Source organism: Sinohyriopsis cumingii, chromosome 9, assembly GCF_028554795.1.
Source record: "Sinohyriopsis cumingii isolate HCF-2022 chromosome 9, ASM2855479v2, whole genome shotgun sequence".
NCBI classification, from domain to species: Eukaryota; Metazoa; Mollusca; class Bivalvia; order Unionida; family Unionidae; genus Sinohyriopsis; species Sinohyriopsis cumingii.
In genome coordinates this window covers 21,668,204-21,684,584 of record NC_142969.1, presented here as the reverse complement: position 1 = coordinate 21,684,584, position 16,381 = coordinate 21,668,204, and the positions used below count along the sequence as shown (strand labels likewise).

At 37.7% G+C, this 16,381-nt stretch overlaps 1 protein-coding gene across 1 annotated transcript in view; it reads right to left on the bottom strand.

Annotated features, from left to right (window-relative positions):
* Positions 1-16,381, bottom strand: part of LOC149791370 (proton-associated sugar transporter A-like) — a 46,650-nt gene continuing 30,269 nt past the window's right edge. Inside the window, exons 2-4 of the mRNA XM_089969926.1 lie at positions 14,275-15,855; positions 11,272-11,447; positions 1-282 (exon numbers count right to left, since the gene is read on the bottom strand). Of these exons, the coding sequence (XP_089826052.1) occupies positions 64-282; positions 11,272-11,447; positions 14,275-15,841 (1,962 nt within the window). The 5' untranslated portion in view covers positions 15,842-15,855 and the 3' untranslated portion in view covers positions 1-63. The remainder of the gene's footprint in view (positions 283-11,271; positions 11,448-14,274; positions 15,856-16,381) is intronic.

The window sequence follows — 16,381 nt, the reverse complement described above, 5'->3', positions numbered from 1 at the left end:
TATCTATGTATATAGTTTATTATTGCCATCTTGATACAATTACAGAATTATCCAAGCACGAATCTATAGTCCCAGATAAGTCACCTGAGTTGCACTGACAGCCCCACAAAAGCTCAAGATGGCTGCAGCTATCACTACGGTAACAGTACTTCCGGCAAGATGGACGATGCTTCCCATGACTGAAGAGAGAACGAACTGTGCCAGAAACACCATGCTGCTTACTACAGCGACATCTGTACCAAGTCCCCGGATGAGCGCTTTGTCATCTTGATTTTGACTAAACTGAAATGAATGTAAACCATAGAAAGGATAGACGATTTTTTCATAGTTTATTTTTCTCTAAAAATATTTAGGGCTGCATAATGTTCATACTCTGTAGTGGACATATATAGCTCACGACAATGTAATGAGTACAGTGGGTTATGCTCTCTTTAGTATGTGTGCATAAAATCACGGAACCTTTCCAACAATGACATGAGAGCATGCAAAAGCATCGATTCTGACCATTAATTTTGCTAACATGTTATCAGTTAACATGTATCCATCACACAACTTAACGATCGATTTAATTTTAATTTAATTTAATCGTGCATATGGATTATCAGATTATTGCGTATTGCATTCCTTGAAATACGCGTAAGTGCTACTCAGCTACTAAAATTATACTAATTATTTTAGCCTAAATTATTACATTTTTATAAAAACTAACAGTTTCTTGATGCTGAGAGTTATATTTCATTTTTATCTTCCGTCAGCATCAGCGACGGCGGTTTTGGCGTCATCAGTGTCAGGGTCCTGTCTAAAGGTTTTTGGATGTAAAATATCTTCTTCACCAGTTGTTTTAACCAAGCAAAACGTTGATCCGATAACATGACTAAAGTTTACACCCGGTAATTCAAGGGTCTCCTGTCTTCCACGAGTGAGCTCAAGACTGCGTTACCATAATAACGTTCACATGAGAAACACCGCGACGGAAGACATATTTAGAAGATGAACTCTGATTCAGTTGGAAGCCCACCCAAAACATCATAATAAAAAGGTATAGCTGTCAGTTAACGAACTTTATTTAAGTGCTGTATTACATCACGTATTGTTTAATATTTTAGCAACATATCACCTTCTCTATATATCCAGTGAGCAGAAAATAAAATTAACATGGTAAACAACCTAGTCTGATAAATCACCCACCCACCCCAATCTGTGTTGAAAGTAATTGACGATCTGAAGGTCTGACGTCACCTGTTCATTAAAATGTGCAATTTTGCTGCATGCAGATCTTTCCGGAACAAACCTGCGTACACTTTGGACACATAACGGTAATTGGTAACATCCATATCTAGCGCGAAATTGAAAGTGGCCACAGTACAGATGGTTGCGCTATTCTACGTGGATTTACAAGTCATCACACATAGAATTTGCTCCGAACATATAATGTACATGTCACCAAAAGAACCCTTCTGCCGACGGTAGCTCCACAGCCGCGAGAAATACCAGTATATGTTTAAATTCACACAACAGTGCAGCCAAAATTTTCTGCAGATTTTTGCAGCTTTTAATGAATAGGTGATATCAGCCCCTAAACCGAAAATTAATATCATCACAGCCCTTGGTATGACATTTTTTAAAAACATTTTGCTTCTTAGAAATGTGAAGTAGTGTGCAGAGGATTTGAAGGCAGGAAATATGCGTGTAAAATAAAAATAGGTGAAGAGTCAGATAATACATGAACAGTTTCATTATAAACGTGTCAAACTAAACCAAGCACTCAAGGTAAGTGATACTAAAATTTGGAAGTTGTTTACATATACCATTTATTCTGGACATTAGTTGAAATAGGTAGAAAATTACGCAACACATTAAAAGCACAGATACAACGGTATTTTCCCGCTGAAACTTAATGTGCCTGAGTACTCTCTCTCTCTCTCTGCATGTTATGTATATTTGTACGCACGATGTGTGTTTGTGTATGTCTACTTCTGCATTCATAGACTGACATCTTACATCAAGCCCTATAAAGTCAACTTCAGCCACGATCTTATTTACATAAATCAAGTGTGTTTTTCCCATCTAATCTCTCAAGAGGCACATTGTACATCAACGTAGTATTTCGAATGGACATGTATGACCTTGGAAGTGATTCTGGTTCCCAAGTTAATACTGAGAGATTACAAATTACGGTGAAACACGTGAGTAGAGTAAAAACACCTGCTGGATTTCTACAAAGACAGGCGGATGCTTAACAAAGATTTATGCCCATAATAAAGTGTTTTATGGTTTCTGATTAAGACTGGTGGTAGTTTCTCCTAATACTCTCTCTCTCTCTCTCTCTCTCTCTCTCTCTCTCAGAGGACGATATACCAGAGCAATTTGCTCGGGGCCCCGCCCCCCAGATGGGCCCCACACGCAGTCAAACACGGCAAATTCTGCCGGCCGAAAGCTTGCGGTTTTTTTAATTTTTATTTTTATTTTTTAAAAGAGAACCAGTCATAACATGCACTACAGCACGAAGTAACTAATGACAATGCGAGACAGGAAACAAAGGAAGTGGGATGACGGGTTGAGTCATCCTGCTATATAGTTTCTACGGGTAATGCGACTCACTTGACTGATGTGAGTTGTATATGACTTCGTCAGTTCGTCGCTTTCTCTTGGTCTGAAACGTCAGTCGTCAGGCATATGTTTTGCATGAAAAGGATCTGTGAGCGGTGATCTGCCGATGTCTTCTAATTTAAAATAAATCACGTGTACCGTATTTAAAGACGGAAATATGGAAATAATGCTGAGAAATGAGTGCTTTGGTTGAAGATTCAGCACTACTACAGTAGTACTCACCAAGCACTGCATTTCAGTACGTTACTTTTATCGTTGGAATATATATCTCTGAAGTCGTCAAAGCATTGCATAGTACGTGGAAAGAATTGAAATGAAACGCACATATCCATCAGGTGCGTCAAAGCTAAAAAATCAGCAAAGCAAAAAAGCAGCTCTGCAAAAAGGGAGGCAACCCTTATTTGATGTTGGAATTACGACGACTCCCAAGACCTCAGAAGCCCCTTCCAATAGTTCAACTCAGAAAGAAGATGATCCTGACATCCAACCTTTTGTTCCAGCAGCTATAGAGAGTTTAGAAGCTGCTACCACTGGTCATGACTTTGTAAGTTCAGCAAAAAGCCAAAGTGCAGGTGCATCTGTTACTGATAACACTGCTGACAGTGACAGTACAAGTGCACCAGCCATTTTTGAGGACAGTCAAATCACTGAAATTGGTGAGAGTGATAATACTTCTGCAAGGCCAACTGGAGCACTTGACATTAGGGAAATTGAAACTGAAACATTCTTACCCACTCAGCTGGAAAATGTTGTCAAGGCTGGTCACATTTCCTTTCCACTGGAGCTGCCAAAAGATATTGGAAATCACATATTTCCAATGTCTGTTTTGAAAGGTAAATTGCCAAAATGGAGAAAGATTTTCGCGAGATTGGCTTGTATTTAGCCGAGCAAATATGGCACTATTTTGTTTGTCATGTCGATTATTTTCACCTGAAAGTCAGGTTCAACGCTTGACTCCATCACTTGCAATGACGGAAGGATGGGACCTGGAAAGGAATGGAAGAATCTTATCAATCGTATTCCTGAGCAAGAGCATTCAAAAGCCCATAAACAGTATTGCATTCAAGAAAGGCAACTATTGATGTTGAGGTGAAAAATATTGAGGCATTGATCAGTCACCTCAAATCTGTTCGGGATGACTGGCCAACAATTTTGAAAGAAGCCAAAACAGTGGCAGTGTCTGCAAAAATCAGTTCTGAATTTCCAATCCATCGGAAAGTGAAGCGTAAACATTTTGCTGGAGAACAAGTTGAAGACGATGAACATATCACAGATTCAATGGAAAAGGAATCAGAAGAAGAGGCAACTTTTATGAGAACTGCTTTTTTTATCACATTATTGATTCAATTATTGTTGGACTTACAGTTCGTTTCACAGCCATTCAAAAAATCTTGGCTACATTCTCGTTCCTGTGGGAGTATCAAAAACAGTCTGCAGATGAAATTAAGAGTGCCTGTTCTGAATTTGCACAGAAATATCCATGTGACGTAACTGAAACTGAACTGTCTGAAGAATTGCTTCATATGAAGCAAATTCATGCAGCAAATTTTGGTGAGAAACCTCTTTCTCCATTTGACTTGTTGAACATGATTTCAGAACTGAAGCTTGGTGAACTCTTCAGAAATGTAGTGATAGCGCTGCGTATTTTCTCTTCAATACCAGTAACAGTTGCCTCAGGTGAGCGTTCTTTCAGTAAATTGAAACTCATCAAGAATTTCTTGCGCTCAGCTATGGGACAAGAACGAACTAGTGATCTTGCCATTTTGAGTATTGAGTGTGAATTAGCGCGAAAACTTGATTTCCATGATATCATTGAGGAATTTGCACACAAAAAAAAAAACAAGTGCAAGAAAAATGACCTTGTAACAAAAGAAAGCTGGACTTCTTATAATCAGCTATTATTTTTTTTGCGGGGGGGGGGGGGGCAAAATCTGAATGATGCATGATGCTCGGGGCCCCCAAATCCTCTGCGCGGCCCTGTATATATATATATATATATATATATATATATATATATATATATATATATATATATATATATATATATATATATATATATATATATATTGTGCTACATGACATGTCACATCATAACCCTGGCAACTATGGACTTTTATCCAATCGAAAATAAAAAGATGCCTCCATATAATTTTTTCTTTGAAATTAAAAGCAACAAAATCTTTTTATTGCGAACACTCTTGTATTCGAATATTTACTCCTAAATCTTGTTGATTGGATTTAGACAGAAATTACTTATTACCAATGTTGCCTCACAAAATAGGGAAAAGACGGATCGTTTGAGGGACATAGAGCTTTTGAAAAATTTTCAACATGTGTGTCCGTGCGTGTAATGAGGTCGTAATGTCTAATTAGTAGAACTTGTCTCGCTTTCTCTTGAGAGGTAAAAATTTACTGAACTTTCTGCAACTATTTCAAGTATTATATTATACAATACAATAATTTATGAGACAGAGTTTACCACATGGGAAATAATAAATTGAATTGAATTCGAAAATTGCTCTGCAGTGTCAAATGTTTGGTAAGGACAAAGCGGCCAGTACTTAATCGGCGCCAGTACTTAATCGGCCTTTAACTTTTACTCACAAACGCGTCATCCTTCAGAGAACTAGCATTTTCCATATTAGTCAACGTACGGAATCGTCCCCATGATTCCTCGAGCTCAAAAGTCTGGTTTCCTGCTGCGCACTTCGCCAAACGAAGTAACTAATCGGGAGACACATTGTACTAGCTACTCTTCTATGATACTGGCTTGCCAGTTTAGGCTGGGTCTCGGCGAACTTGACACCACGATTATGTGTGTTGACTTTGACGTGACCATGAACATGTTTCACTTTGAACATTTGTTGGCCGTCTTGGCAGCTTGGTTTTGGTCGTGTGACATCGTTTTTCCGACCAAAGTGTAACTAATGTATCTAGAGGTTATGAAAACGTGAAAAGGTGGGTGGTGCACGTCTCTATATTTAAGATCAATGTGTGTCCCGAAATAGAAATTAAAACAAAACATTACCATTAATGAATAAATATAATAGAATATACGCTTTATCTTGGAAGTTAAATAGATTTATTTTCAAGTAAACTTTTGAACATTTTATTCATGGCCGTTTGGACCAAGGCTGTTTTCGCGTGTAAAGAGCACAATAGTTTTGGTTACGAAATCTGGGTCTAAAGAGACACGCTTGGTCAGATGGTCTACAAGGGACCCATATTATTATTATAACTCTATTTTAATGTGTGTTTTTTATAAGGCCAATCTTTTCCTAATCATGTCTTAAAAAAAGGTACAGTCATCATGAACCTTTCTACTCCACTCCACTGTTTATTCCGGTATATTCAATGACTCCTATATTATTTAGGTTAGATAAGTTTCGCTGTATACGTTTGTGAAGGTCCCAGTTTCACTATCATATGCCTTAAAGGTAAATGTAGACGTAAGCAGACTGAGTGGTAAATTTGAGGTCAGATTAAAATTTCATCCAATCAGATCGCTTTATTCCAGACATGATCTTAGTCCGGATTTTTGTTTTGTTGGTGAAATCCAGGCCAGATTGATATTCCATCAATAATTATATAATTTGTTATTTAAAGATGAATATTGTTAAAACGATCGAGTATTTAAATTTCCTTTTAAATTATATTTTTGCGTATCTAAAGGTCCAATCAATCCAAATATTACTTAATTATGAATATATTGGTTTGATTTTTCTTGCGTTGCTCTCGGTTGATAATATATCCACAAGTAAACGTCAACATATAAAATGTATAGGAAACGGTAGCCAGTCCCTGATAGTCTATACAGACTATAAAGTAATTGCTGCAATGTCATTTTTGTTCAAACTACTGCTATTGCGAAAAATGCAATTATATAAGGATTTTTTATATTAAAAAGAGACAGATATAACAAATGCGTCATTTACGTCCAGTCTCTCTGTGTCCATAACGCTACGATGCAAGAAGGCAAAAGATGATGTCATATGCATGACGTCATAATGTAATGAAGACGTCATTTAGAGCAACACAATAACACGCTCCTCACAGCTCACACTCTTTATAGGTTACTAAATTTGTATGGGAAAATATGAACGAGTTTTTTGGATGGAATACTGCACGACCTTGGGAGTGCAATATATCCATCCGACACAACGAGTTCATATTTTCCCATACAAATACAGTAACCTTTGTATTATATGCTCATTTTTTTAAAAATTCTACCTAAGGATTAATTATATAAACAAAATACACTACAAGAAACAACAAGAATGACTGTATGCCGTATTCCAAACTAAATATACAAGCGCATATGCATCATTGCACAGCACCAACATTATTACTGCGCACATAACTCCGCCCAGATAAATTTGAACTTAGTCGCGCGCTCGACATAACTTTCGAAAGAAAATGGCGTGTCTAGTTAAAATTGAAATTTGGAGTCATACTGTGAATGAATGTGCATTGCAACAACATTTCCATTTGATCTGGAATGAATAGATTTTGGTATTTTTTTCGATTCTACGAAATTTCGTGATTATGGACTGGATTTGTATGTGGCAATTCCGCATGAAATACATGGATTGAATAAGCTAGTGAGAAGCGTGTTGACATCTGCAAATGTGTTTCTGTTTCTGTCATTGAATGTTTGAAATCATAATATGGGAAAAATATGAAGTCTTTCAATTGCAATTATCAAAAAGACGCTATTGAATTTAATGCTTATTTCATTTTGAGTGCAGTAAGGAGGATGTAATTGCACTTGTCATCGAAATTACAGTACAATTTCGAAATGTGTAATCAAGATTGAGAACCTATGACATGGCTCATGTAATTCGGATTTGCAGAACTAAGAAAGTACATTTTGAGGAAATTCAGGATGTTAAACTGTAAGTATATTTTTTCCCCATTATTATCACCAGCTAAAGAAGACAGTATATGACTTGTCACTTGTATGTTATTTGTAAGGACATTTTCTTGCGTCTGTTGTATACTGTAGCTAGCCTAAATCCGAAACACTGTATCAACGCGGAATGTGCCAAAGCAGTTGGTATGTGGCAGTCCATGAAACATCTGTTTTAGTTCATTCAGAAATAAATTTAACCAACCACAACGTAAGACGCCTCTTACGCGAGTGTATATGATTTGTTTACAAATCAAAAGTGCTGGCGTCTGCGTCCATTGTTTGTTTACAATAGAAAGTAGTTCCTTTATGCACGTGAATGATATATGTGTATTGGCGCGCGGGTTCAGTATCGGGTAATACTGCCCGATTCTGACAATGTAAAGTGAACGGTGAAAAAAAAAAATGAGCATATAATAATTCAGAATATATTGCTGACTGAAGGCTGTTTTGACCCCAGGTCATCAGAACTTGTGTATTTTTAGATCAATGCATTTGTATGGAAAAATATGAACGAAGTTTTCGGCTGGATGCAGTATATAATAATAATAATAATAATAATAATAATAATAATAATGTCTTTGTATAGCGCCTAATCTTTAGAAGCTCTAAGCGCTTTACAACACTTGACAACACCCGTAAGATAAAAAACGTATAATGATATGATTGCAAAAACAAACACCATGAAATTATAAAACATAAAAAAACATGCTGAGAATATTTAAGGTAGGTAACATTATTAGGTCTTTAAGTTTGTTCTTGCAGTCGAAACAAGTGAGTTTTGAGAGCACTCTTAAATGTGACCACTGTGTCTTTGCGTCTATGGTCAGTGAGCAATTCATTCCACGTTGTTGGGCCCTGGTATGCAAAAGAACGCTGTCCATATGACATTGTTTTCATAGTGGGAATACTGAGTATACGATTGTCAGAAGAGGAGCGTAAGTATCTTGCTGGTATTTACACATGGGTGAGGTCGGATAGGTATGTTGGACTGGAGTCAGTCAGTGAAGCGTAGCACAGAGAACAAATTTTGTGTTTGATTCTGGATCGAATGGATAGCCAGTGTAGGGTACAGAGCAAAAGGGAGGTGTGCTCTGATCGTGGTACTCTAAGTATGATCCGAGCAGCTTTGTTGTGAACATTTTGAAGTTTCTGGAGCAGATATTGAGATGAACCAGACAGAATTGAGATACAATAGTCCAGTCTTAAAGTACTAATGAACACACACGTGTTTTAGTGGCATCAGCTGAAAGATATCTGAGAATGGAGCTGATGCGTCTCAGCTCAAGATATGCAGCCTTGCATATGTTCATGACATGTTGGTACAATGTGAGAGTACTGTCAAGAGTAACACCTAGGTTTCGTACTGAATGTGTGAATTTAATGTTGGCGTTGCTGATATTTATTGTTTGAGGTAAAGGATATGAATGAAAAAGTCTTTGTGTTGTGATCAGAATGGTCTCAGTTTTATCATCATTCATCTGCAGCTTGTTACATGTCATCCATGATTTCACATCAGAAAAGCACCTCTCTACACCTTGGAAGGTAGCTTCAGCTTTAGTTGGGTGGCTAGATTTGTATATTTGGGTGTCATCAGCATACAACTGGTGAGACACTGGTTGATGATCCATCCGACAAAATGATTTCATAGTTTCCCAAACAAATCCAGTAACTTTTTTTATTATAAACTCAATTTCTTATTCTACCTAGGACTTAACCATATAAACAAAAGTACACTACAAGAAACAAAGTAACTGAATTTATGCTGTAATCCAAACTATATACACAAGCGCAGATTCATCAGTACACAACAACAATATTCATGCGTACAAAACTCCGCCCAGCAAAATCTGAACTTTGTCACGCGCTCGACATTACTTTCGAAAGAAATCGTCGTTTTGGTCTACTTAAAATTTAAATTTAGAGTTATACTATGAATGAATGCGCATTGCATCAACTTTTGGATTTTGATATTTCTGTCGATTCTACTAAATTTCGTGATTATGGACTGGATTTATCTATGTCGATTCTGCATGAAGTACATCTGATTTGAGCAGCGAGGAAGAGACTTGACTCATCTGCATGCATGTTATTGTTCTGGGACAAATATGAAGACTATCAATTGTAATCATCAAAAAGACGCTATGGAATATATGATTTTGAGTGCAGTAAGGAGTATGTAATTGTACTTGGAATGTAGTCGAAATTACAGTACAATTTCGAAATTTGTAGTCAAGCTTTAGAAGCTATGACATAGCTCATGTCATTCGGATTTACAGAACTAAGAGAGTACATTTTGAGGAAATTCAGGATGAAAAAATGTATATTTTTTGTTGCTATTATTATTACCAGCTAAAGAAGACATTTATACATGCTCTTTGCAGGGACCCCAGCAATTTTACGACCTGTCTGGCGTCTATCGCTAGCCTAAATCCGAAACAGTGTATGCCTAAATCCGAAACAGTGTATCAAAAATTTTAATCAACCAAAACGTAAAGCGTCTACTATATAAATGTACAAGATTTGTTTACAAAGCAGATTCTAATACACTATGCTACTACTTGGCACGTGTCGTGCAATATGATGTTGTTGTTCTAGGGTTTAACGCCAGTTTTTAGCACAAGATAGGCTATACATGGCGGCCAGTATAACCGGTGGAGGAAGAACCCTGGAAAAACCAGGGAAGAACCACCGACCCACGAGAAGCTACTGACAGGCTTTCCCACGTACCCACGCTACGTGCAATATGAAGGTGTTCAATATCGCAATATATGATACGATGTATTGCACGATTCTGACAATGTAAAGTTAACGGAGACTAAAATGAATCACCTTTACGTTGCCTGAATCCTATCGTATATCCACGATCTCAGATTGAATTGAAATCTACTAAAAGAACTAAGCATAAGTAACCAGACTATGTAAAGCGATTCAGATGCACTCATTGTGGTATCATTGGTTTATATTGTGAGGTCTGCCCCATACTACCCTGTAAAGTCGTGTGCCAGGTGCTCCATCTTTGCAAGAAAAGAATTCCCGACTTTTTTCTCCTTTGTATTAGGTAAAATTACATTCTTCACTACAGCCATTGTAGAGAAAAGATCGCTGAAATGCAGTAGGAGCTGAGTGTGGTGATGCAATAATCAAAGCGTACGGTTTTCTACAGGTGTAGAAATTTGATGTTACCGTCATCCTTGTTGAAGCGGCAGTATCCTTCGAAAGGGAGGTAATCCACTGTAAGTGGTATGGGTCAGTAAGCGTTGATTCGTAAAAGCTGACATCTTTAAGTAAACGCAAACGTATTTTTTTTATGTTCGTGTCATGGTCGATTTGAATTTTGTTGCTGCGGAACTTTGAGGAAAATAAAATTTTACCGGTTGCCACCATATTTCAGTTACTTTGGGCTCTCACATTTGGTTTGTTATTCTTTAAGCGTGGTGAAATATTTGATAACTCCAGTTCAAGACTGAAATTATTTCTATGACTCTTTTTCACCTAATCTTCATTTTTATTCCAAATTAAAATGCTTGACCCAAGCATGAATTGGTATCAGTAATTCCTTTAATGACCCCCCCCCCAAAAAAATAATAAAATATTTCAAATCTGTATACTTTGTACAATTTCCTTTAGCTATTGTTGTTCATTTTTATTTTATTTATTCCCCTTATTGTTAGAAAAAGTTGAGATTTATTTCATGACTCTATGTTCAGGTTTCCTATGGCAAGGGCCGCATTTTATGTCTGTCTTCTTACCTGTCCACTAGAATGATAGTGTGCAATGAGCACGTACGGCATCGTGAAGAGAGTGGCATACATTATCCCGGCCGTTGTGGATAAAATTAGGACGGCTGCTTTGTTTCGTGTCACTGCCATGATAACCATTCCTAGACTATACACCAACTGTCCACCAACATACACATTTCTCGCCTCTGGAACGAAAGGTTACATTAAACATTTGGTTTAGGAGCAAAAATATTGATAAACTTTGTATTTTATTAAAGCAGCCATTGGAAATAAAAAGGTCTCTTGATAAAATGATAAATATACCTTGATTTAAAGCACACGTGGTTGACGCGAGTTTAATGTTGACAAAAGTGGTTTTGGTACAACACAGAAAAGTCATCCTTGGCTCGATGAATAGAAAAACACATTAGAAGTAAAACAAGCTATAGATTATAGCCGAGTACATTCATGGACGGGAATAACGACATGAGATCGGAGGTCAGGTGTGAAACGAAGTATTTGGAAGTTACTTACCTTCTCATTTATAGTATGATAGGCAGGGTCAGGTGTCAGAAGGGGTCAAAGGAGTAATTTTGTTTCTCGGTATGGTTTATTTTCCTTCAGGTTATTATTATTATTTTTTTCGAAATGAATCGAGCGCCCCCCCCCCCCCCCCACCTCCACCAGTGATCGAAGCAATAAGTAGCAATGCTCAAGCGGGGGAAATAATTCTAAATAGCATTTAAAAAATGACCTTCGTTCCGGAATCCAAAACAGGTCTTTTTTCTAACCATACGTTGTACTCAAGTGATCGTATCTTGAATGAAAACATGGGTGTTTATGCAAAGTATATATATAAAAAACCACAAAAAAACCCAACTCAGATCTTACATATCTTACCTTATTATGATTGTAGCTCGTGTTCATAATGTGAGTAAACGAACGACGTAATGAACAAATTGCACTTTATCCTTTTAATCTGCCAAATATGTGTTCAACACATACATCTCTAGAAAGAGCAACATCTAAAACCTTTTTTAAAGATATTTTTATTTTAAGTTTAACTGATACAGTTTGTCTGGCGTTCAGTTTTTAATAAGACTTGTCATCCATACCGGAGACACATTACACACAGGGCGAAAGTAGGCAGCGCCGTAATTTTTTTAAACAGGCTCGAAAATATATTACACTGCAAAAAAAATGTCAACTTTTGGATACAAATCTGCAAACATTATAACTATTTCGTAACTTTTAAATCACCAGATATATGTTTTAATGAAAGTGATAGCCAGCTTAAACTTCTGGGCTACTGCTTTGGCGCAATGCCGGATTACCAAATAGGCAGAGTAGGCACCGGTCTAAGGGCCCCACGCCTTTTATGGGCCCCGCGACAACGGATCGAAATAATATTGATTTGATCCTGAAAGAAAATTACAATCAAGCTTTCTTAAATTGTTTCCAAAAGATTGAAAAAAAATAAAATAGTGTTTAATAATATTTAATATGTATTGTTTAATAACGTAAAATCTTAATTTGTTTAATAAAATTAATAATTGTTAATATTTGTTTTGTGTAATAAAATTGGTTTATTAAAATTGTTGGTTGGTAAAATTAAAAATGTATTAGGAGATAATTTGCGGGAGTGGCCCCAAGATTTCGACTGCCTAAGGGCCTCCACAGGGTTTAATCCGGCACTGCTTGGGCGATTGCTAGCGCCAACCTATAGAGTTTTGAAGACGCGTTTGCCCCTTCGCCGTCTTGTTCTTAAGTTTCCTTATTAAATATCTTCTCAAGTTTTCCGGTGCAGTAACGTGTGAAATTGTAAATAAAAAAATGAAGTGTAACACTCATTTAGATTCTTTGATTCCCCTTGTGTATGCTTTCATCTGGAGTAAATCAAAGCGAGGTGAATCCTAATGAATGGTCAGGGACGATTTATACCAAATTACCTTACGTAGGAAAAACATGGGGATTCATGTTTTCAGCGTTTTTTATTCACTTTTACAAATATACAAATATGACAGCATTTAGTTAGTTTAAGGAATTATAAGAAATGTTGTGACATGTTTGGAATTTTCCATTTGTTGACGAGAAAACAGCTGATTTCCAAATGTCTGCAAAAGTTTTCTGTGGCTATGGTATTTGTATTAACTTTTTGGGGGGTGTGTGTGTGATTAGGATTTTTAACGTAGCTTTAACAATTTTTCAGTCATATCGCTACGATGTCTGCAGTGTGACAGTTTATAGTGATGTCTAGCACTGGGACATCATGCCGCAGACAAGTAGCATCATGTCCCACCCAGTCACAATATCCTGACACCAGGCCGACCAGTCCTAACACTAACCTCTTAATGCTGAGCGCCTAGCGAGGCAGCTGTTAGTACCATTTTTGTATGTCTTTGGTATGACTCGGCCGGGGATCGAACCCATTACCTCCCGCATCCGAGGCGGACGCTCTAACCACTAGACCACCGGATCGGTTTTAACTTTTTGGTAGATCATGGCGTAATATCTTTGGTGTTATGGGGTAAACTACGTAGATATGTAACAATGAGACCCCGGTAAATGCCAAAAGTACATATTACTCCTGGAAAATGCATGTTTCAAAATACCTCGAGCATAGCTGCAATGAGTATTCTTCGCCTCCAGCTTGAGAGTCTGGATTTAAAAAGTGAATGCCAGCAACTTTGTGCCTAATAGTCAGATAGGCAGACGCCTTTTCAAAATGCTGAATTTATTCAATGCTTTCACTGGATCGCATTAGATTAAGCTACTTGTTTATAATCAAGAATATTATAAAGTTCCCATGCAAAACGTGTTGTATCACTTGCAGCCCGCCAAAATCGATTGTTTCTTCCGGGCGGTTTCCTCCACCTCTGAAAGAACCTCATACCAGTAGACCAAGGGTTTGTAATAAGTATACATGGTAAGAAGGTACTCCTTTAAAACCATGCTTGAGTAAAATAAAAATATCTTGAAAATTTAGAGTATTTTAATACTTTAAATTAAATGCAAACACAAATAAATACTTACTGAATTTCTCAATCAGCTTTTCCACCATAAGAGAGTATATTGCGCAGGAAAACGAATATAATGACATTGCAAAGGAGCCCATGCGTACTCCATCGTCATAGAGATTATGTTCTTCACTTCCTAAAGGTGCTTTGGGGTCTCCTCGAAATACAGCCTGCCCTACAAAGTCTGTGAAATACAGAGAATAACATACAAGCGACATCCAGCAAAACAGATTTGTAAGGCATAACACCACCATAGATCTGGGCATCTTTATTATGGAGATCAAGTAATCCTTAAGGCTGGCGTCAAGCAAAATATTGACAGCTATACTTGTATGCCGATCTTTCAAATTTTCATTGTTCTCAGAAGAAGCGTCCTGTTCACGTTTATTTAGACCTTCCTCTTCATCCTGTTGACTTTTGCTAGTCGTCTCTGATGACAGCACAATGCTGTTTTTACCATTCTCAATCACATCGAGTTTCGTTTTTGAAGTAGGTTCAGCGACTGTTCCATACAATGTCGTAGATGTTACTTTAATATCAGTTTTCTCTGCTTCGCTTTCTTCCTCGGAGCTTTCATTTACAAACTTTTTATATTTCTTTCTCTTAACTCTTTTCGCACTCCGCTGCATGTGTTCTTTTGTGATTCCTAGTTCCTCCAAAGGTATTTCTTTGAAACTGGTAACCGTGCAAATGACACAGATTACAAAACATATTAGCACCATGGTAAAAACAACCCTTATGTGTCCACCTAAAGCTTCCCCAAATCTTGTTGCATTCCAATCGATTCCTCCCAAACAGTACCCCACACTACCACCTAACCCCGCCATGACAGTGAAAGAGGTCAATCCTCTAGGATGGTCCTCGCGAACACAAACTTCCAGAAGGTAGGTTCGACAAGGGGACTGGCAAGCGTCGCAATTCAGGTCCAGAAGGGCTACACCAATAATTGTAAGCATAATTCCTGCCACATGATTGGGAGGCAACTTCACTACTAGCCATGAAGTGCTATTGCTGGTTGTAGCTGAGTCGTCCTCTGGATATTTAGAGGAATTAGTTAGGATATTGTAGAATACATTGATTGGAGGGGTTGTTACGTTTTCTGTTAAATGAATCTCCTCCTCTGGGCCAGCGTCACCCATGACCAAGCCCAACGACTCACCATTAGGGACAAGAATCAAACCCAAGACTATTCCAGTAGACATGGCGAGTATGAAAGGTCTTCTGCGTCCCAATCCCGACCGGCAACGATCGCTTAGAGAACCCAGAATGGGATTCAAGAAAAAACCAAGGAATGGACTAACGCACCAGACCAAGGTCATAAAAACCACGGGCACACCAAGCTTGAGCAATATCGGACTCACAAAAGCAGTCTCCGCAGCATAGCAAAGTTCGATTCCGCAGACCGCAGCGCTGATGCGTATCAGTTGCAGACGAGATTTTTTTACGGTCACGTGACTGTAATCTCGGCCCTCCTCTACAAGCAAGGCGATACGGTCGCCAAGGTTCTGTAACTGTTGTGCATAAGGATGGTCCTTTATTTTTTGTACTAGCTGTAGTGGAGAGGAAAGGATTCCCAGAGACATATCGATCAGTCTACCTAAAAGAAGAGAAGAATGAAAATAGCAGATGGTGTGACCGAAATGATAGCAATACATCGTTGTTTACAGTAAAAGTCACACGGATCATGTACGCGCGTTTACTCATTTTAAATTAAATATAAATTATTCTTTTATTATTTAACACCCATTTTCTTTAACAAAAGTCTATCCTGTCCTTATTATTGAATGCTCTGCACATTAACTGTCATCGAGAAACTTCCAGACGAAAATTATCGATCTTTTTGGTCTTTCACAATGATGGCCATGTACCTAACTTGGATGAAGAAAAGAGCACGTCGAGTGGAACTGTCACAGGGTAGTACGAATTTGTTTATCAATATGCGTAGCTTTCATTGTAACATCATAGCGCGACATTCAGTACGGATTGTACTGGATCACACCTTAAGGTTCATTTCATCCAAAAATGTCTACGTCCTTTAACATTGATTTTGCCATATGTACTTCTCGGGGCGTCTGAATAGTTACATTCCAAAGGAATGTGGATGATTAAGAATCCATTATGAA